Source organism: Oncorhynchus masou, unplaced genomic scaffold, assembly GCF_036934945.1.
Source record: "Oncorhynchus masou masou isolate Uvic2021 unplaced genomic scaffold, UVic_Omas_1.1 unplaced_scaffold_584, whole genome shotgun sequence".
Taxonomy (NCBI): Eukaryota; Metazoa; Chordata; class Actinopteri; order Salmoniformes; family Salmonidae; genus Oncorhynchus; species Oncorhynchus masou.
In genome coordinates, this window is record NW_027012260.1 from 30 (window position 1) to 22,500 (window position 22,471).

Sequence of the window (22,471 nt, forward strand, 5' to 3'; positions counted from 1 at the left end):
AGCACAACTCTCAGCTCTCAGCCCAACTCTCAGCACTAACTCTTAGCCAACTCTCCAGCCCAACTCTCAGCCCAACTCTCAGCCCAACTCTTAGCACAACTCTCAGCCCAACTCTTAGCCCAACTCTCAGACCAACTCTTAGCAACTCTCAGCCCAACTCTTACTCTCAGACCAAGTCTTAGCCCAACTCTCAGACCAAGTTTTAGCCCAACTCTCAGACCAAGTCTTAGCCCAACTCTCAGACCAAGTCTTAGCCCAACTCTCAGACCAAGTCTCAGCCCAACTCTCAGACCAACTCTTAGCCCAACTCTCAGACCAACTCTTAGCCCAACTCTCAGACCAAGTCTTAGCCCAACTCTCAGACCAACTCTTAGCCCCTCAGACCAAGTCTTAGCCCAACTCTCAGACCAACTCTTAGCCAAACTCTGAGACCAACTCTTAGACCAACTCTAAGACCAAGTCTTAGCACTACTCTTAGCCCAACTCTCAGACCAAGTCTTAGCCCAACTCTCAGACCAACTCTTAGCCCAACTCTCAGACCAACTCTTAGCCCAACTCTCAGACCAAGTCTTAGCCCAACTCTCAGACCAAGTCTTAGCCCAACTCTCAGACCAAGTCTTAGCCCAACTCTCAGACCAAGCCCAACTCTCAGACCAAGTCTTATCCCAAGTCTTAGCCCAACTCTCAGACCAAGTCTTAGCCCAACTCTCAGCCCAACTCTCTAGACCAAGTCTTAGCCCAACTCTCAGACCAACTCTCCAGCCCAACTATCAGACCAAGTCTTAGCCCAACTCTCAGACCAAGTCTTAGCCCAACTCTCAGACCAACTCTTAGCCCAACTCTCAGACCAAGTCTTAGCCCAACTCTCAGACCAAGTCTTAGCCCAACTCTCAGACCAAGTCTTAGCCCAACTCTCAGACCAACTCTTAGCCCAACTCTCAGACCAAGTCTCACTCTTAGCTCAACACTTAGACCAACTCAATATTAGGAAGGTGTTCTTAGTGCCCAACTCTCAGACTAAGTCTTATCCCAAGTCTTTTTGTAGGTGTTCTTAGTGTTTTGTATCAGTGTAGATTCTAATTTATTTTGTTTTCTGTGTTTGTTGTTCTTCAGTGTACTACCTATACAACACAATACTATACAATAAAATACAATACCAATACTATTTAATGCATTACTATACAATACAATACCTACACAATACAATACTATACAATAAAATACAATACAATACCAATACTATTTAATGCATTACTATAGAATACAATGCCTATACAATACAATGCTATAGAATACAATACCAATACTAGTACCAATATAATACAATACAATACAATACTATACACTACTACTATGCAATGCAATGCAATACAATACAATGCAATACTATACAATGAAATACAATACTATACAATACAATGCCAATACAATACAATACATGCCTATACAATACTATACAATACACTACTATACTATACACTACTATACAATGCGATACTATACACTACTATAGAAAAAAAATACAATACTATACAATGCACTACTATACTATACACTACTATACAATACTATACAATATGATACTATACAATACTGTATAAAACAATACAATACAATACTATACAATACTATAATATACATATAATTATTATATTTACAATACACTGAAGTATTGTTAATGGTTCTGTGTCCATCAGGGTGCTACCCAGAGTCATGCTGATGACAGTACTGTTAATGGTTCTGTGTCCATCAGGGTGCTACCCAGAGTCATGCTGATGACAGTACTGTTAATGGTTCTGTGTCCATCAGGGTGCTACCCAGAGTCATGCTGATGAGACGGCCCATAGACCAGGACGGCAAGGGCCTATGTTCAGACAGCGGGGAGGAGAGAGGAGCAGGAGGAGGAGGAGGAGGAGGTGGAGGAGGGAAAGGAGGAAAGAAGAGGAAGAATAGTCTGACGGTGGGTTGGTTGGTTGGATGGTGGGTGGGCGGGCGGGTGGGCGGTTGGTTTTTGGGTATGTTGGTTGGCTGGTTGGCTGATTGATTGGCTGGTGGGTAGTTTGCTTGGTGGGTGGGTGGGTGGGTTGACGGGTTGTTTGGTTGGTTAGCTGGCTGGTTGGCATATTGGGTGGTTGGTGGGTGTCTGGTTTGTTGGCTGGCAGGTGGGTGGTTGGGTTGGTGGGTTGGCTGGTTGGTTTGGTGTTTGGCGGGAGGGAGGGATTGACAAACTGATCAATAGATGACTGAATGGGTTAATACCTTCAAGTATCAATGGGTTGGTTGATGGGTTGGTGGGTTGGTTGGTTGGGTGTTGGGAGGGAGGGAGGGATTGTCAAATTGATCAATAGATAATTGAATGGTTTAATTCCTTCAAGTATCAATGTTCCTTTTTGTTGTTCCACCTAGTCCCTGATGTATTCCCATAATGGTAGAGGTTAACATGTGGGGGAGATTAATACACTGAGTAAATCTTTAACCTCTGGATTAGGGTTGCAAACATCTGGGGACTTTCCTGGAGTCAGGATCAAATAAGCAGGACATGCAGGAATCCTTCAACTGGGATTTCTAGAAACCTTATGAATTATATTATATTCTACTCTATTCTATTCTACTCTATTCTATTCTATTCTATTCCATTGCATTCTATTCCATTCCATTCTCTGCAATTCCCAGCAGGGAGGGAACTGCCTGGAGTTCGGAGACAACAAACTGACTGAGGGAGGATGTGGAGAAAGAGGGGGAAAGAAGTGCCCTTGCCCCTGCCAACATGGGAAGGAGACCCTGGAGACAACAGATCCGGGGAAACTGAGCCGCCAGCTGAGTCCTCAGAGCATCAACACGGTGGTGGCCTTCTCCGTCCTGTCCCCGGAGATTAAACAGGCCATCGAGAGCGTCAAGTACATCGCTGAGAACATGAGGAGCCGCAACAAGGCCAAAGAGGTGAGTGGCAAGCTAGTGTTAGCCTGCAATGGAGAAATGCATTAGGTTTGGCTTAATTAACACCAACTAGCTTTACCTTCAACAAGGCCAAAGAGGTGAGTGGGTGGGCCTGCAAGTTAGCTTTGTTGGAGTTCAATGGAGAAATACAGTAGGTTTAACTTTGGGTAAACACCAACTAACCTTAGCTTTATCAGGCCAAAGAGGTGAGCGACATTTTGTCTGTCATTTAGCACATGCGTTTATTCAGAGAAATCTTACAACACAGCTAACAACCAAGGCCAAATAGGTTGTAGGGTGGACTAGCATTGGTGTATATGTTAGCTTTGTTAGTGCACAATGGGGAAATAGGTTCAGCTTTGACTAAAAACAAATCGCTTTAGCTTAAAAAATGCCAAAGAGGTGAGTGGGTGGGCTAGCATTAGCTGCTACCGTCAGCTTTATTAGCATACAATGGAGAAATAGGTTTAACTTCGGCTAACAACAAATATCTTCCACTAACAACAAGGTCAACAATTTGACTGGGTGGGGGCAAGCATTAGCGTACAGTATATGTTCGCTTCGTTAGCGCACAATATAGAAATAGATTTAATTTAGGCAAACAACAAATAGCTTTAGCTTCGGCTAACAATAAAAATCTTTAGCTTTAACTAAGGCCAAGAATGTATGTACAGTTAGCCCATACAAAGCTCTGTTAGCGTACATTGAAGGAATAGTTTTCTCTCGCACTGGGTCTTCGTAAGAAAGATCATGTTCGCTACTCTGCTTTTCGGGATGCTCACCCATTGTTTGTTGATACTCCCTTGTTTATGATATCAACCAAGTGGAGCATTGTTGGATAGAACACTGTTTCATATCTGTAATGAGTTTAAAAAGTTCTCTCTCTGGACAATACAAGAAAAAATAGTTACAAGACTTTAGTGAAAAATCCTGTTTCTTTGTGTTGTCTTCTGAGGTTGAACTCTCCCCTTGGGGGGAAAGCTGTCTATGATATGTAAAGTACTTCTCTTCTCAATCAGCTTTGTCAGGCTGCGTGCGTGCGTGTGTGCGTGTGTGTGTGTGTGTGTGTGTGTGTGTGTGTGTGTGTGTGTGTGTGTGTGTGTGTGTGTGTGTGTGTGTGTGTGTGTGTGTGTGTGTGTGTGTGTGTGTGTCTGTGTGTCTGTGTCTGTGTCTGTGTCTGTGTCTGTGTGTGTGTGTGTGTGTGTGTGTGTGTGATTCTGACACTGATGAATACCATTAACATACTAATGTTATATCTGTCAGTTATAGTAGCGGGATGCTTCCACAAGTAGTCAACTCAGTTTTACCTTTCTTTCTTCTCATCCTCACGTTTTACCCAACTCTCCTCCTTCCTTCATGGTCCAAAATCATGTCCTTTTCTCCTTTTCATCGCTGCCTCTCCATCCATCCCTCTCTCCCTCCCTTCATCCCTCCATCCTTGCCTCTCTCAGGTGGAGGATGATTGGAAGTACGTTGCCATGGTGATAGACAGAATCTTCCTGTGGGTGTTTGTGACAGTGTGCATCCTCGGAACCCTCGGCCTCTTCCTGCAGCCTGTCATTGGCTTCCTGTCATAACCCGGAACCAATAAGGGCTCGCTGACACCACCGGCTGCCTCCACGTGTCGACCAGTCACCAGTCAGTGTTGTCAGTCCATCGCCACCGAATGGACTTGTTGGCTTTGTGTTGAAAATTCTAAATAAATAAATGACACAATCATACTGTATATATTGTAGACAGCAAGAACCAATCGGAGTCGCCGGGTATGAGTTAGAACCAAGAACCAATCAGAGTCGCTGGATGTGAGTCATAACCAATTACCAATCACATAAATCAGGATTCTGTCGTGAACCAATCCCGGTTATTGTGCTATTGTGTCTCAACCAATCAGATTGACATGACACAGTGCATTCTTGTAAAAAAAACTACAACCAACCAATCAGAAATCCCGTTCTTGCCGGTCAGGCGATTAGAATCCATCCATGTGATTGAGAACACGACAACGACGCTGTTCTTATCAACGTTCCAGAAGGTATAATTGGCAAGGCCTCTGTAAATACGTGCAGGATTAAATTAGCCTGAACGGTTTCCATCCAGAAATAGCAGCTTCCTCTTCTATACAGATATTAATTCATCTGAGGGATTTCTATCATCCGATTCCATGACTATTCATTTGTGTTTTTTATTCATTCTTTTTAATTACATTTGTGGATTCAACGATCTCCTGAAATACAATACGTAGATCATGCATGATGGATTTAGATTGGCTGCTTCCCAATTGGCACACTATACACTACATAGTGCATTGCTTTTGACAGAGCCCTGTGGGCAGCACTATGTTCCCTGGCCACAAATAGTGCACTATATAGGGAATAGGGTGCCATTTGGGATGCAGACAATGGGTGACCAGGGTCTCTGCATCTATATATAATTACTATAAGACAATTCTATAATAATTATAATTATATTACTATAGAGTACTGTCAGATTTTAGGATAACAGTTTTTTTTGTATGGTTATTGTCATTAATCCAACGCATTAAGGCTTTTCATTGTTTGTTTAATTAGCAATGCACACCTCGCACTCAAGTGACTGTCACTTTGGTACCGATGTCTCCTGCTTTCTGTATAGTATGGATGCACTACTTTATGGATTTGGAATAAATGCAATATTTCTCCCAAAATATGAAAAGCATCTCACTGATCTGTACTGTTTATAGACTGTAGCACTATGGTGTCTGTTTATAGACTGTTGCAGTATGGTGTCTGTTTATATACTGTAGCTATACTGTAGCAGTATGGTGTCTGTTTATATACTGTAGCTAGACTGTAGCAGTATGTTGTCTGTTTATAGACTGTAGCAGTATGGTGTCTGTTTATAGACTGTTGCAGTATGGTGTCTGTTTATATACTGTAGCTATACTGTAGAAGTATGGTGTCTGTTTATAGACTGTAGATAGACTGTAGAAGTATGGTGTCTGTTTATAGACTGTATCTAGCCTGTAGCAGTATGGTGTCTGTCAATAGACTGTAGCTAGACTGTAGCCGTATGGTGTCTGTTTAGAGACTGTAGCTAGACTGTAGAAGTATGGTGTCTGTTTATTGACTTGCAGTATGGTGTCTGTTTATAGACTGTAGCAGTATGGTGTCTGTTTATAGACTGTAGCAGTATGGTGTCTGTTTATTGACTGTTGCAGTATGGTGTCTGTTTATATACAGTGGCTATACTGTAGAAGTATGGTGTCTGTTTATAGACTGTAGATAGACTGTAGCAGTATGGTGTCTGTTTATAGACTGTAGCAGTATGGTGTCTGTTCATTGACTGTAGCAGTATGGTGTCTGTCAATAGACTGTAGCTAGACTGTAGCCGTATGGTGTCTGTTTAGAGACTGTAGCTAGACTGTAGAAGTATGGTGTCTGTTAATAGACTGTTGCTAGACTGTAGCCATATGGTGTCTGTTCATTGACTGAAGCTAGATTGTAGCAGTATGGTGTCTGTTTATAGACTGTAGCTGTATGGTGTCTGTTCATTGATTGTAGCCAGACTGTTGCAGTATGGTGTCTGTTTATAGACTGTAGCTAGACTGTAGCAGTATGGTGTCTGTTTATAGACTGTAGCTAGACTGTAGCAGTATGGTGTCTGTTAATAGACTGTAGCAGTATGGTGTCTGTTCATTGACTGTAGCAGTATGGTGTCTGTTCATTGACTGTAACTAGACGGTAGCAGTATGGTGTCTGTTAGTAGACTGTAGCAGTATGGTGTCTGTGCATTGACTGTAGCTAGACTGTAGCAGTATGGTGTATGTGTCTTTTTGTAGACTGTAGCAGTATGGTGTCTGTAGACTGTAGCTAGACTGTAGCAGTATGGCAGTATGGTGTTTGTTTATAGACTGTAGCAGTATGGTGTCTGTTTAATAGACTGTAGCAGTATGGTGTCTGTTTATAGACTATAGCTAGACTGTAGCAGTATGGTGTCTGTTTATAGACTGTAGCAGTATGGTGTCTGTTTATAGACTATAGCTAGACTGTAGCAGTATGGTGTCTATTTATAGACTGTAGCTAGACTGTAGCAGTATGGTGTCTGTTCATAGACTGTAGCAGTATGGTGTCTGTTAATAGACTGTAGAAGTATGGTGTCTGTTCATTGACTGTATCTAGACTGTAGCAGTATGGTGTCTATTTATTGACTGTAGCTAGACTGTAGCAGTATGGTGTCTGTTAGTAGACTGTAGCAGTATGGTGTCTGTTAGTAGACTGTAGCAGTATGGTGTCTGTTTATAGACTATAGCTAGACTGTAGCAGTATGGTGTCGATTTATTGACTGTAGCTAGACTGTAGCAGTATGGTGTCTGTTCATTGACTGTAGCAGAATGGTGTCTGTTCATTGACTGTAGCTAGACTGTAGCAGTATGGTATCTGGTAATAGACTGTAGCAGTATGGTGTCTGTTAATTGACTGTAGCTAGACTGTAGCAGTATGGTGTCTGTTCATAGACTGTAGCTAGATTGTAGCAGTATAGTGTCTGTTCATTGACTGTAGCTAGACTTTAGCAATATGGTGTCTGGTAATAGACTGTAGCAGTATGGTGTCTGTTAATTGACTGTAGCTAGACTGTAGCAGTATGGTGTCTGTTCATTGACTGTAACTAGACGGTAGCAGTATGGTGTCTGTTAGTAGACTGTAGCAGTATGGTGTCTGTTCATTGACTGTAGCTAGACTGTAGCAGTATGGCAGTATGGTGTCTTTTTGTAGACTGTAGCAGTATGGTGTCTGTTTGTAGACTGTAGCTAGACTGTAGCAGTATGGCAGTATGGTGTTTGTTTATAGACTGTAGCAGTATGGTGTCTGTTAATAGACTGTAGCAGTATGGTGTCTGTTTATAGACTTAGCTAGACTGTAGCAGTATGGTGTCTGTTTATAGACTGTAGCAGTATGGTGTCTGTTTATAGACTATAGCTAGACTGTAGCAGTATGGTGTCTATTTATAGACTGTAGCTAGACTGTAGCAGTATGGTGTCTGTTCATAGACTGTAGCAGTATGGTGTCTGTTAATAGACTGTAGAAGTATGGTGTCTGTTCATAGACTGTATCTAGACTGTAGCAGTATGGTGTCTATTTATAGACTGTAGCTAGACTGTAGCAGTATGGTGTCTGTTAGTAGACTGTAGCAGTATGGTGTCTGTTATTAGACTGTAGCAGTATGGTGTCTGTTTATAGACTATAGCTAGACTGTAGCAGTATGGTGTCGATTTATTGACTGTAGCTAGACTGTAGCAGTATGGTGTCTGTTCATTGACTGTAGCAGAATGGTGTCTGTTCATTGACTGTAGCTAGACTGTAGCAGTATGGTATCTGGTAATAGACTGTAGCAGTATGGTGTCTGTTAATTGACTGTAGCTAGACTGTAGCAGTATGGTGTCTGTTCATAGACTGTAGCTAGATTGTAGCAGTATAGTGTCTGTTCATTGACTGTAGCTAGACTTTAGCAATATGGTGTCTGGCAATAGACTGTAGCAGTATGGTGTCTGTTAATTGACTGTAGCAGTATGGTGTCTGTTCATAGACTGTAGCTAGACTGTAGCAGTATGGTGTCTGTTCATAGACTGTAGCTAGACTGTAGCAGTATGGTGTCTGGTAATAGACTGTAGCAGTATGGTGTCTGTTAATTGACTGTAGCTAGACTGTAGCAGTATGGTGTCTGTTCATAGACTGTAGCTAGACTGTAGCAGTATGGTGTCTGTTCATTGACTGTAGCAGTATGGTATCTGGTAATAGACTGTAGCAGTATGGTGTCTGTTAATTGACTGTAGCTAGACTGTAGCAGTATGGTGTCTGTTCATAGACTGTAGCAGTATAGTGTCTGTTCATTGACTGTAGCTAGACTTCAGCAATATGGTGTCTGGTAATAGACTGTAGCAGTATGGTGTCTGTTAATTGACTGTAGCTAGACTGTAGCAGTATGGTGTCTGTTCATAGACTGTAGCTAGACTGTAGCAGTATGGTGTCTGTTTATAGACTGTTGCTAGACTGTAGCAGTATGGTGTCTGGTAATAGACTGTAGCAGTATGGTGTCTGGTAATAGACTGTAGCAGTATGGTGTCTGTTAATTGACTGTAGCTAGACTGTAGCAGTATGGTGTCTGTTCATAGACTGTAGCAGTATGGTGTCTGTTAATTGACTGTAATAGACTGTAGCAGTATGGTGTCTGTTCATTGACTGTAGCAGTATGGTGTCTGTTCATTGACTGTAGCAGTATGGTGTCTGTTAATAGACTGTAGCAGTATGGTGTCTGGTAATAGACTGTAGCTAGACTGTAGCAGTATGGTGTCTGGTAATAGACTGTAGCAGTATGGTGTCTGTTCATTGACTGTAGCTAGACTGTAGCAGTATGGTGTCTGTTCATAGACTTTAGCAGTATGGTGTCTGGTAATAGACTGTAGCAGTATGGTGTCTGGTAATAGACTGTAGCAGTATGGTGTCTGGTAATAGACTGTAGCAGTATGGTCTCTGGTAATAGACTGTAGCAGTATGGTGTCTGTTCATAGACTTTAGCAGTATGGTGTCTGGTAATAGACTGTAGCAGTATGGTGTCTGGTAATAGACTGTAGCAGTATGGTGTCTGGTAATAGACTGTAGCAGTATGGTCTCTGGTAATAGACTGTAGCAGTATGGTGTCTGTTCATTGACTGTAGCAGTATGGTGTCTGATAATAGACTGTAGTAGTATGGTGTTCCTGTGTAGGTAGAAGTTTGGAGATGTCTCTTTCGCATATATTTTTTATTTTGCACATAAGAAAAATGCAAAAACAATAAGATGATGAGAATGAAAAGACCAAATAAATCTCCATGTTCAGGAGAGGTAAAACTACCTACACGGCTGTCCCCCTGAGAAATATGAATATACAATTAAAGAGTCGTCATTGTATATTAAATGAAATAATAGTTAACAGTATTTTGAATCAATGCACTATTTCTCCCCAAAGAAGACAGGATCTGCAGTGTTTGATCGTTGTCATGGTTACCAAGGCCACATAATGGAAACAGAACCCACACCAGTGATCCCAGGCCGCATAACGGAAACAGAACCCAAACCAGTGATCCCAGGCCACATAACGGAAACAGAACCCACACCAGTGATCCCAGGCCACATAACGGAAACAGAACTCAAACCAGTGATCCCAGGCCACATAATGGAAACCGAACCCACACCAGTGATCCCAGGCCACATAACGGAAACAGAACCCACACCAGTGATCCCATGCCACATAACGGAAACAGAACCCACACCAGTGATCCCAGGCCACATAACGGAAACAGAACCCACACCAGTGATCCCAGGCCACATAACGGAAACAGAACCCACACCAGTGATCCCAGGCCACATAACGGAAACCGAACCCACACCAGTGATCCCAGGCCACATAACGGAAACAGAACCCACACCAGTGATCCCAGGCCACATAACGGAAACAGAACCCACACCAGTGATCCCAGGCCACATAACAGAAACAGAACCCACACCAGTGATCCCCTAACTCTGCTTTAAACACCTTTGAAAACAGCCTTTAGGAGTAAACAAAACATATCACGTTAAAGCATTAGCCAACCACGTACTACACCAGATCCTTAAGGGGCAGTTGGCATTGGCCAACCACGTACTACACCAGACCCTTAAGGGGCAGTTGGCATTGGCCAACCACGTACTACACCAAATCCTTAAGGGGTACTTGGCATTGGCCAACCACGTACTACACCAGACCCTTAAGGGGAAGTTGGCATTGGCCAACCACGTACTACACCAGACCCTTAAGGGGCAGTTGGCATTGGCCAACCACGTACTACAGCAGATCCTTAAGGGGTAGTTGGCATTGGCCAACCACGTACTACAGCAGAACCTTAAGGGTAGTTGGCATTGGCCAACCACGTACTACACCAGACCCTTAAGGGGTAGTTGGGATTGGCCAACCACGTACTCCACCAGATCCTTAAGGGGTAGTTGGCTTTGGCCAACCACGTACTACACCAGACCCTTAAGGGGTAGTTGGCATTGGCCAACAATGTACTACACCAGATCCTTAAGGGGTAGTTGGCATTGGCCAACCACGTACTACACCAGACCCTTAAGGGGTAGTTGGCATTGGCCAACCACGTACTACACCAGATCCTTAAGGGGTAGTTGGCATTGGCCAACCACGTACTACACCAGACCCTTAAGGGGTAGTTGGGATTGGCCAACCACGTACTACACCAGATCCTTAAGGGGTAGTTGGCATTGGCCAACCACGTACTCCACCAGATCCTTAAGGGGTAGTTGGCATTGGCAAACCACGTACTACACCAGATCCTTAAGGGGTAGTTGGCATTGGCCAACCACGTACTACACCAGATCCTTAAGGGGTAGTTGGCATTGGCCAACCACGTACTCCACCAGATCCTTAAGGGGTAGTTGGCATTGGCCAACCACGTACTACACCAGATCCTTAAGGGGTAGTTGGCATTGGCCAACCACGTACTACACCAGACCCTTAAGGGGTAGTTGGCATTGGCCAACCACGTACTACACCAGACCCTTAAGGGGTAGTTGGCATTGGCCAACCACGTACTACACCAGACCCTTAAGGGGTAGTTGGCATTGGCCAACCACGTACTACAGCAGACCCTTAAGGGGTAGTTGGCATTGGCCAACCACGTACTACACCAGACCCTTAAGGGGTAGTTGGCATTGGCCAACCACGTACTACACCAGACCCTTAAGGGGTAGTTGGCATTGGCCAACCACGTACTACACCAGACCCTTAAGGGGTAGTTGGCATTGGCCAACCACGTACTACACCAGACCCTTAAGGGGTAGTTGGCATTGGCCAACCACGTACTACACCAGACCCTTAAGGGTAGTTGGCATTGGCCAACCACGTACTACACCAGACCCTTAAGGGGTAGTTGGCATTGGCCAACCACGTACTACACCAGACCCTTAAGGGGTAGTTGGCATTGGCCAACCACGTACTACCAGACCCTTAAGGTGTAGTTGGCATTGGCCAACCACGTACTACACCAGACCCTTAAGGGGTAGTTGGCATTGGCCAACCACGTACTACACCAGACCCTTAAGGGGTAGTTGGCATTGGCCAACCACGTACTACACCAGACCCTTAAGGGGTAGTTGGCATTGGCCAACCACGTACTACAGCAGACCCTTAAGGTGTAGTTGGCATTGGCCAGCCACGTACTACACCAGACCCTTAAGGGGTAGTTGGCATTGGCCAACCACGTACTACAGCAGACCCTTAAGGGGTAGTTGGCATTGGCCAACCACGTACTACAGCAGACCCTTAAGGGGTAGTTGGCATTGGCCAACCACGTACTACCAGACCCTTAAGGGGTAGATGGCATTGGCCAACCACGTACTACACCAGACCCTTAAGGGGTAGTTGGCATTGGCCAACCACGTACTACACCAGACCCTTAAGGGGTAGTTGGGATTGGCCAACCACGTACTACACCAGACCCTTAAGGGGTAGTTGGCATTGGCCAACCACGTACTACAGCAGACCCTTAAGGGGTAGTTGGCATTGGCCAACCACGTACTACACCAGACCCTTAAGGGGTAGTTGGCATTGGCCAACCACGTACTACACCAGACCCTTAAGGGGTAGTTGGGATTGGCCAACCACGTACTACACCAGACCCTTAAGGGGTAGTTGGCATTGGCCAACCACGTACTACACCAGACCCTTAAGGGGTAGTTGGCATTGGCCAACCACGTACTACACCAGACCCTTAAGGGGTAGATAGCACCAACACACTCCTACACACACAAATAATAAATTAATCATCTTTTTTTGATTGCGCATCCATCTTCAAGAAAATCAATCTCTAAATCAATCCCTACCCTGACCCCTGACCCCTACCCTCTATTTGATATCCTCTCACTGTTGATCTGTATTGATTAAGCCAATATGGCGTCTTTGGCAGAGGTCCTCACATTCATTCATAGCCTGGTTCCATATCTGTTTGTGTTGGCCAAACAGCACAAAAAAAGATGTTGGACCAGGATTATAACATAATGCTTACACTCGTTTCTTTTCAACTCAATGCATCCACTATGCACATGTCAGGGGGTCAAAGGGACACGGTTGATTTGAGATCCGTGCCTCGTGGGGACGGCTGCTGAGATGCTCTGTGGACCAGTCCCCTATTTCATCCCTTTTCTTCCTCTCCTTTCCCTCTTCCTTCCTTCCCTCCGTTGGAGCTGTCAGAGCTCATCACTCCATCCTGCTCGTGTCCCTGTATGGTGAAGGCCTATTGGGTACATGGAAGTACACACAAACACACACACCGTGAGACCCAGAAGATCACAGTCAGTTTGACTCACTTGGTAAAGTAATCTTCAAGGCCAGCTCATTGTGCCATGGAGGTGTTAGCCCAGAGGACAGAGACACTGGGGAGGACAGGGGTGTGTGTGTGTGTGTATGTGTGTGTGTGTGTGTGTGTGTGCGTGCGTAGCCTAGTGCCACATGGACACAGTTAATAAGGGCTGAATAAAAGGCAAGTGGAGACGATGGGCCTGACTGGGTGAACAGAACTGTTATGGTCACGGTCGGCTGAGCGGACACACACACTGTTATGGAAGTAGTCTTTGGTTTAAGGGCTTCGGAAGTCTCACTGGAGTTATTTCTGCTATGGATAGAGGGGTAGAGGAGGTAGAGAGAGGGGTAGAGAGAGAGAGGTAGAGAGGGGTAGAGAGAGAGGGGTAGAGAGAGAGGTAGAGAGAGGTAGAGAGAGAGGTAGAGAGAGGTAGAGAGGTAGATAGAGAGAGGTAGATAGAGAGAGGTAGATAGAGAGAGGTAGATAGAGAGAGGTAGATAGAGAGAGGTAGATAGAGAGGTAGAGAGAGAGAGGTAGAGAGAGAGGTAGAGAGAGAGGTAGAGAGAGAGGTGGTAGAGAGGGGTAGAGAGGGGTAGAGATAGAGGTAGAGAGAGGTAGAGAGAGGTAGAGAGAGAGAGGTAGAGAGAGAGGGGTAGAGAGAGAGGGGTAGAGAGAGAGAGACAGAGAGGTAGAGAGAGAGCCTTGGTTAGGTAGTGCAGTATATATGTGGCCCAAGTGGGTATGTTATACAGCAGGTGGGGAGAGGGTGGAGGAGGCTTGGCTTGAAGCGCTGGCCATCTTGTTGTTAAAACATGAATCATCAGGCCCACAGAAGTAAACCTACGGAGGTCTTTGTACTTCAGAGAGTTGGCTTAATGTTGGACCAGAGCCAGCTAACTAACAAGTTTGTGTGTGCAGAGCGGCACCAAAATTAAAACACGTCTTACCTTTTGTAGTTAATGAATGCAATGTGAAACGTGATAACTATAGTACCCTTCACATTGAAAAGGTTAATCCATTCTTCTCTAATTTAATATCTCTCTCCCTAATTTCTGAATCACATGTAACATCAGTAGGCTACAGTAGACTATGCTTCAGAGGGGAGGGGCTACAGGAGACTATGCTTCAGAGAGGGAGGGGCTACAGGAGACTATGCTTCAGAGAGGGGAGGGGCTACAGTAGACTATGCTTCAGAGAGGGAGGGCTACAGTAGACTATGTTGGAGGGTGCGGTGCTACAAGAGACTATGCTTCAGAGAGGGAGGGGCTACAGTAGACTATGCTTCAGAGAGGGGAGGGGCTACAGGAGACTATTTTGGAGGGTGCGGGGCTACAGGAGACTATGCTTCAGAGAGGGAGGGGCTACAGTAAACTATGCTTCAGAGAGGGGAGGGCTACAGTAGACTATGTTGGAGGGGTGCGGGGCTACAGGAGACTATGCTTCAGAGAGGGGAGGGGCTACAGGAGACTATGCTTCAGAGAGGGGAGGGGCTACAGTAGACTATGCTTCAGAGAGGGGAGAGGCTACGTGAGACTATGTTGGAGGGGTGCGGGGCTACAGGAGACTATGCTTCAGAGAGGGGAGGGGCTACAGTAAACTATGCTTCAGAGAGGGGAGGGGCTACAGTAGACTATGCCTTGGAAGGGGGGGTTACAGTAGACTATGTTGGAGGGTGCGGGGCTACAGGAGACTATGTTGGAGGGTGCGGGGCTACAGGAGACTATGCTTCAGAGAGGGGAGGGGCTACAGTAAACTATGCTTCAGAGAGGGGAGGGGCTACAGTAAACTATGCTTCAGGGGGGAGGGGCTACAGGAGACTATATGTTGGAGGGGTGGGGCTACAGGAGACTATGCTTCAGAGGAGGGGCTACAGTAGACTATGCTTCAGAGGGAGGAGGGGCTACAGTAGACTATGCCTTGGAAGGGGAGGGGTTACAGTAGACTATGTTGGAGGGTGCGGGGCTACAGGAGACTATGTTGCTTCGGAGGGTGCGGGGCTACAGGAGACTATGCTTCAGAGAGGGGGAGGGGCTACAGTAAACTATGCTTCAGAGAGGGGAGGGGTTACAGTAGACTATGTTGGAGGGGTGCGGGGCTACAGGAGACTATGCTTCAGAGAGGGGAGGGGCTACAGTAAACTATGCTTCAGAGAGGAGGGGCTACAGTAGACTATGCTTCAGGGGGGGGGCTACAGGAGACTATGCTTCAGAGAGGGGAGGGGCTACAGTAAACTATGCTTCAGGGGGAGGGGTTACAGGAGACTATATGTTGGAGGGGGTGGGGCTACAGGAGACTATGCTTCAGAGAGGGAGGGGCTACAGTAAACTATGCTTCAGAGAGGGGAGGGGCTACAGTAAACTATGCTTCAGGGGGGAGGGGCTACAGGAGACTATATGTTGGAGGGGGTGGGGCTACAGGAGACTATGCTTCAGAGAGGGGAGGGGCTACAGTAGACTATGCTTCAGAGGAGGAGGGGCTACAGTAGACTATGCCTTGGAAGGGGGAGGGTTACAGTAGACTATGTCTCGGAAGGGGAGTTGGGCTACAGTAGACTATGCTTCAGAGGGGAGAGGGGCAGTAACGTATGCTTCGGAGGGGGAGGGGCTACAGTAGACTATGCTTCAGAGGGGAGGGGCTACAGTAGACTATGGCTTGTAAGGGGGAGGGGTTACAGTAGACTATGCTTTGGTGGGGGAGGGGCTACAGTAACGTATGCTTCGGAGGGGAGGGCTACAGTAAACTATGCTTCGGAGGGATATGTTGGAGACTTTTATCTCCCTCACCAACTTCAAACATGTGCTATCTGAGCAGCTAACCGATCGCTGCAGCTGTACATAGTCTATTGGTAAATAGCCCACCCATTTTCACCTTCCTCATCCCCATACTGTTTTTTTATTTATTTACTTTTCTGCTCTTTTGCACACCAATATCTCTACCTGTACATGACCATCTGATCATTTATCACTCCAGTGCTAATCTGCAAAATTGTAATTATTCGCCTACCTCCTCAGGAAAGGGAGGAGGTAGTGTAAAGGGTATAGAAGGAAAGGGAGGAGGTAGTAGAAACGGTATATAGAAGGAAAGGTAGGAGGTAGTGTAAAGGGTATAGAAAGAAAAGGAGGATGTAGTGAAAGGGTATAGAAGGAAAGGGAGAAGGTAGTAGAAAGGGTATATAGAAGGAAAGGGAGGAGGTAGTAGAAAGGGAGGAGGTAGTGTAAAGGGTATAGAAGGAAAGGGAGGAGGTAGTAGAAAGGGGTATATAGAAGGAAAGGGATGAGGTAGTAGAAAGGGAGGAGGTAGTGTAAAGGGTATAGAGAAGGAAAGGGAGGAGGTAGTAGAAAGGGTATAGAAGGAAAGGGAGGAGGTAGTAGAAAGGGAGGAGGTAGTGTAAAGGGTATAGAAGGAAAGGGAGGAGGTAGTAGAAAGGGTATATAGAAGGAAAGGGAGGAGGTAGTAGAAAGGGAGAAGGTAGTGTAAAGGGTATAGAGAAGGAAAGGGAAGAGGTAGTAGAAAGGGTATAGAAGGAAAGGGAGGAGGTAGTAGAAAGGGTATATAGAAGGAAAGGGAGGAGGTAGTAGAAAGGGAGGAGGTAGTGTAAAGGGTATAGAAGGAAAGGGAGGAGGTAGTAGAAAGGGTATAGAGGGAAAGGAGGAGGAGGTAGTGTAAAGGGTATAGAAGGAAAGGGAGGATGTAGTGTAAAGGGTATAGAAGGAAAGGGAGGAGGTAGTGTAAAGGTTATATAGAAGGAAAGGGAGGAGGTAGTGTAAAGGGTATAGAAGGAAAGGGAGGAGGTAGTGTAAAGGGTATATAGAAGGAAAGGGAGGATGTAGTGTAAATGGTATATAGAAGGAAAGGGAGGAGGTAGTGTAAAGGGTATAGAAGGAAAGGGAGGAGGTAGTGTAAAGGGTATAGAAGGAAAGGGAGGAGGTAGTGTAAAGGGTATATAGAAGGAAAGGGAGGTGGTAGTGTAAAGGGTATAGAAGGAAAGGGAGGATGTAGTGTAAAGGGTATATAGAAGGAAAGGGAGGATGTAGTGTAAAAGGTATATAGAAGGAAAGGGAGGATGTAGTGTAAAGGGTATATAGAAGGAAAGGGAGGAGGTAGTGTAAAGGGTATAGAAGGAAAGGGAGTAGTAATGTAAAGGGTATAGAAGGAAAGGGAGGATGTAGTGTAAAGGGTATAGAAGGAAAGGGAGGAGGTAGTGTAAAGGGTATAGAAGGAAAGGGAGGAGGTAGTGTAAAGGGTATAGAAGGAAAGGGAGTAGGTAGTGTAAATGGTATATAGAAGGAAAGGGAGGAGGTAGTGTAAAGGGTATATAGAAGGAAAGGGAGGAGGTAGTGTAAAGGGTATAGAAGGAAAGGGAGGATGTAGTGTAAAGGGTATAGAAGGAAAGGGAGGATGTAGTGTAAAGGGTATAGAAGGAAAGGGAGGAGGTAGTAGAAAGGGTATAGAAGGAAAGGGAGGAGGTAGTAGAAAGGGTATAGAAGGAAAGGGAGGAGGTAGTAGAAAGGGTATAGAGAAGGAAAGGGAGGAGGTAGTAGAAAGTGTGTGTGTCTGTGTGTGTGTGTGTGTGTGTGTGTGTGTGTGTGTGTGTGTGTGTGTGTGTGTGTGTGTGTGTGTGTGTGTGTGTGTGTGTGTGTGTGTTTTCATAAGTACCCCTAGTAAATGTACGATGCAGTGACTGTGACAAAACAAGATAATCACATTGCATAGGGCTTAATAAAAAGCCAGGGAATGAAGCAACCTGAACAACAACATCAAGGGTTCCGTGTAATAATCCCACTGATTGTCATAGTGGTGGAGGTCGCTGCCATTTCAGATGAGGGAGGATGATTCTTTTTTTTTTTTAATGAGCATGGCCTTATTTCTATTACATCCTGATGGATGACTGTCATTCATATTCCATTCTCCCAGTTCAATGTAACAGTGATCGGTTCAGGCTACTACAGGATGCTCTAATGTTCCATTCTCCCAGTTCAATGTAACAGTGATCGGTTCAGGCTACTACAGGAGGCTCTAATGTTCCATTCACCCAGTTCAATGTAACAGTGATTGGTTCAGGCTACTACAGGAGGCTCTAATGTTCCATTCACCCAGTTCAATGTAACAGTGATTGGTTCAGGCTACTACAGGAGGCTCTAATGTTCCATTCACCCAGTTCAATGTAACAGTGATATGTTCAGGCTACTACAGGATGCTCTAATGTTCCATTCACCCAGTTCAATGTAACAGTGATAGGTTCAGGCTACTACAGGATGCTCTAATGTTCCATTCACCCAGTTCAATGTAACAGTGATAGGTTCAGGCTACTACAGGATGCTCTAATGTTCCATTCACCCAGTTCAATGTAACAGTGATAGGTTCAGGCTACTACAGGATGCTCTAATGTTCCATTCACCCAGTTCAATGTAACAGTGATATGTTCAGGCTACTACAGGATGCTCTAATATTCCATTCACCCAGTTCAATGTAACAGTGATATGTTCAGGCTACTACAGGATGCTCTAATATTCCATTCACCCAGTTCAATGTAACAGTGATATGTTCAGGCTACTACAGGAGGCTCTAATGTTCCATTCACCCAGTTCAATGTAACAGTGATATGTTCAGGCTACTACAGGATGCTCTAATATTCCATTCACCCAGTTCAATGTAACAGTGATAGGTTCAGGCTACTACAGGATGCTCTAATATTCCATTCACCCAGTTCAATGTAACAGTGATAGGTTCAGGCTACTACAGGATGCTCTAATATTCCATTCACCCAGTTCAATGTAACAGTGATAGGTCCAGGCTACTACAGGAGGCTCTAATGTTCCATTCACCCAGTTCAATGTAACAGTGATATGTTCAGGCTACTACAGGAGGCTCTAATGTTCCCTATGCTCATCATGAGGTTGATACAACCTCGCCTATGAATGACAGTTTACAACATGCAGTACTGTAGGTGAGGGATTCAGGTCCCAAGTAAATATATGATGAAAATATATTAAAAAGATATTAGAAGAAAAAGATGTAAAAAGATATGTAGAAGGCACACGACAGGATAAAGACGTCTGACTGCTACGCCATCTTGGAAGTTGAGTAAGAAGCGACATACAAACAGAGTTTTCATTCATAGCAGCTACATACAAACAGAGTTTTCATTCATAGCAGCTACATACAGAGTTTTCATTCATAGCAGCTACAAACAGAGTTTTCATTCATAGCAGCTACATACAAACAGAGTTTTCATTCATAGCAGCTACAAACAGAGTTTTCATTCATAGCAGCTACATACAAAGCTTGATGCCTTGATAAGCTCCTTTCCTGAGGACGGCTCACCCCTCACAGTCCTGGGCGACTTTAACCTCCCCACGTCTACCTTTGACTCATTCCTCTCTGCCTCCTTCTTTCCACTCCTCTCCTCTTTTGACCTCACCCTCTCACCTTCCCCCCTACTCACAAGGCAGGCAATACGCTCGACCTCATCTTTACTAGATGCTGTTCTTCCACTAACCTCATTGCAACTCCCCTCCAAGTCTCCGACCACTACCTTGTATCCTTTTCCCTCTCGCTCTCATCCAACACTTCCCACACTGCCCCTACTCGGATGGTATCGCGCCGTCCCAACCTTCGCTCTCTCTCCCCGCTACTCTCTCCTCTTCCATCCTATCATCTCTTCCCTCTGCTCATACCTTCTCCAACCTATCTCCTGATTCTGCCTCCTCAACCCTCCTCTCTTCCCTTTCTGCATCCTTTGACTCTCTATGTCCCCTATCCTCCAGGCCGGCTCGGTCCTCCCCTCCCGCTCCGTGGCTCGATGACTCATTGCGAGCTCACAGAACAGAGCTCCGGGCAGCCGGCGGAAATGGAGGAGTACTCGCCTCCCTGCGGACCTGGCATCCTTTCACTCCCTCCTCTCTACATTTTCCTCCTCTGTCTCTGCTGCTAAAGCCACTTTCTACCACTCTAAATTCCAAGCATCTGCCTCTAACCCTAGGAAGCTCTTTGCCACCTTCTCCTCCCTACTGAATCCTCCTCCCCCCCCCCCCCTCCTCCCTCTCTGCAGATGACTTCGTCAACCATTTTGAAAAGAAGGTCGACGACATCCGATCCTCGTTTGCTAAGTCAAACGACACCGCTGGTTCTGCTCACACTGCCCTACCCTGTGCTCTGACCTCTTTCTCCCCTCTCTCTCCAGATGAAATCTCGCTTCTTGTGACGGCCGGCCGCCCAACAACCTGCCCGCTTGACCCTATCCCCTCCTCTCTTCTCCAGACCATTTCCGGAGACCTTCTCCCTTACCTCACCTCGCTCATCAACTCATCCCTGACCGCTGGCTACGTCCCTTCCATCTTCAAGAGAGCGAGAGTTGCACCCCTTCTGAAAAAACCTACACTCGATCCCTCCGATGTCAACAACTACAGACCAGTATCCCTTCTTTCTTTTCTCTCCAAAACTCTTGAACGTGCCGTCCTTGGCCAGCTCTCCCGCTATCTCTCTCAGAATGACCTTCTTGATCCAAATCAGTCAGGTTTCAAGACTAGTCATTCAACTGAGACTGCTCTTCTCTGTATCACGGAGGCGCTCCGCACTGCTAAAGCTAACTCTCTCTCCTCTGCTCTCATCCTTCTAGACCTATCGGCTGCCTTCGATACTGTGAACCATCAGATCCTCCTCTCCACCCTCTCCGAGTTGGGCATCTCCGGCGCGGCCCACGCTTGGATTGCGTCCTACCTGACAGGTCGCTCCTACCAGGTGGCGTGGCAAGAATTTGTCTCCTCGCCACGCGCTCTCACCACTGGTGTCCCCCAGGGCTCTGTTCTAGGCCCTCTCCTATTCTCGCTATACACCAAGTCACTTGGCTCTGTCATAACCTCACATGGTCTCTCCTATCATTGCTATGCAGACGACACACAATTAATCTTCCCCTTTCCCCCTTCTGATGACCAGGTGGCGAATCGCATCTCTGCATGTCTGGCAGACATATCAGTGTGGATGACGGATCACCACCTCAAGCTGAACCTCGGCAAGACGGAGCTGCTCTTCCTCCCGGGGAAGGACTGCCCGTTCCATGATCTCGCCATCACGGTTGACAACTCCATTGTGTCCTCCTCCCAGAGCGCTAAGAACCTTGGCGTGATCCTGGACAACACCCTGTCGTTCTCAACCAACATCATGGCGGTGGCCCGTTCCTGTAGGTTCATGCTCTACAACATCCGCAGATTACGACCCTGCCTCACACAGGAAGCGGCGCAGGTCCTAATCCAGGCACTTGTCATCTCCCGTCTGGATTACTGCAACTCGCTGTTGGCTGGGCTCCCTGCCTGTGCCATTAAACCCCTACAACTCATCCAGAACGCCGCAGCCCGTCTGGTGTTCAACCTTCCCAAGTTCTCTCCGTCACCCCGCTCCTCCGCTCTCTCCACTGTCTTCCAGTTGAAGCTCGCATCCGCTACAAGACCATGGTGCTTGCCTACGGAGCTGTGAGGGGAACGGCACCGCAGTACCTCCAGGCTCTGATCAGGCCCTACACCCAAGCAAGGGCACTGCGTTCATCCACCTCTGGCCTGCTCGCCTCCCTACCACTGAGGAAGTACAGTTCCCGCTCAGCCCAGTCAAAACTGTTCGCTGCTCTGGCCCCCAATGGTGGAACAAACTCCCTCACGACGCCAGGACAGCGAGTCAATCACCACCTTCCGGAGACACCTGAAACCCCACCTCTTCAAGGAATACCTAGGATAGGATAAGTAATCCTTCTCACCCCCCCTCCCCCTCCCCCTTAATGATTTAGATGCACTATTGTAAAGTGGCTGTTCCACTGGATGTCAGAAGGTGAATTCACCAATTTGTAAGTCGCTCTGGATAAGAGCGTCTGCTAAATGACTTAAATGTAAATGTAACAGAGTTTTCATTCATAGCAGCTACATACAAACAGAGTTTTCATTCATAGCAGCTACATACAAACAAGTTTTCATTAATAGCAGCTACATACAAACAGAATTTTCATTCATAGCAGCAACATACAAACAGAGTTTTCATTCATAGCAGCTACATAAACAGAGTTTTCATTCATAGCAGCTACATACAAACAGAGTTTTCATTCATAGCAGCTACATACAAACAGAGTTTTCATTCATAGCAGCTACATACAAACAAGTTTTCATTCATAGCGTCACATACAAA

General features: G+C 45.9%; 1 protein-coding gene across 1 annotated transcript; it reads left to right on the forward strand.

Annotated features, from left to right (window-relative positions):
- Window positions 1-1,753: 1,753 nt before the first annotated feature.
- LOC135536256 (neuronal acetylcholine receptor subunit alpha-3-like) lies at window positions 1,754-5,610 on the forward strand (the record flags this gene model as incomplete). Its single annotated transcript, XM_064962621.1, has 3 exons — window positions 1,754-1,960; window positions 2,677-2,940; window positions 4,389-5,610. Coding segments are annotated over 3 exons (597 nt in total), but the record flags the coding sequence as incomplete, so codon positions are not given.
- Between the last annotated feature and the right edge of the window lie 16,861 nt (window positions 5,611-22,471).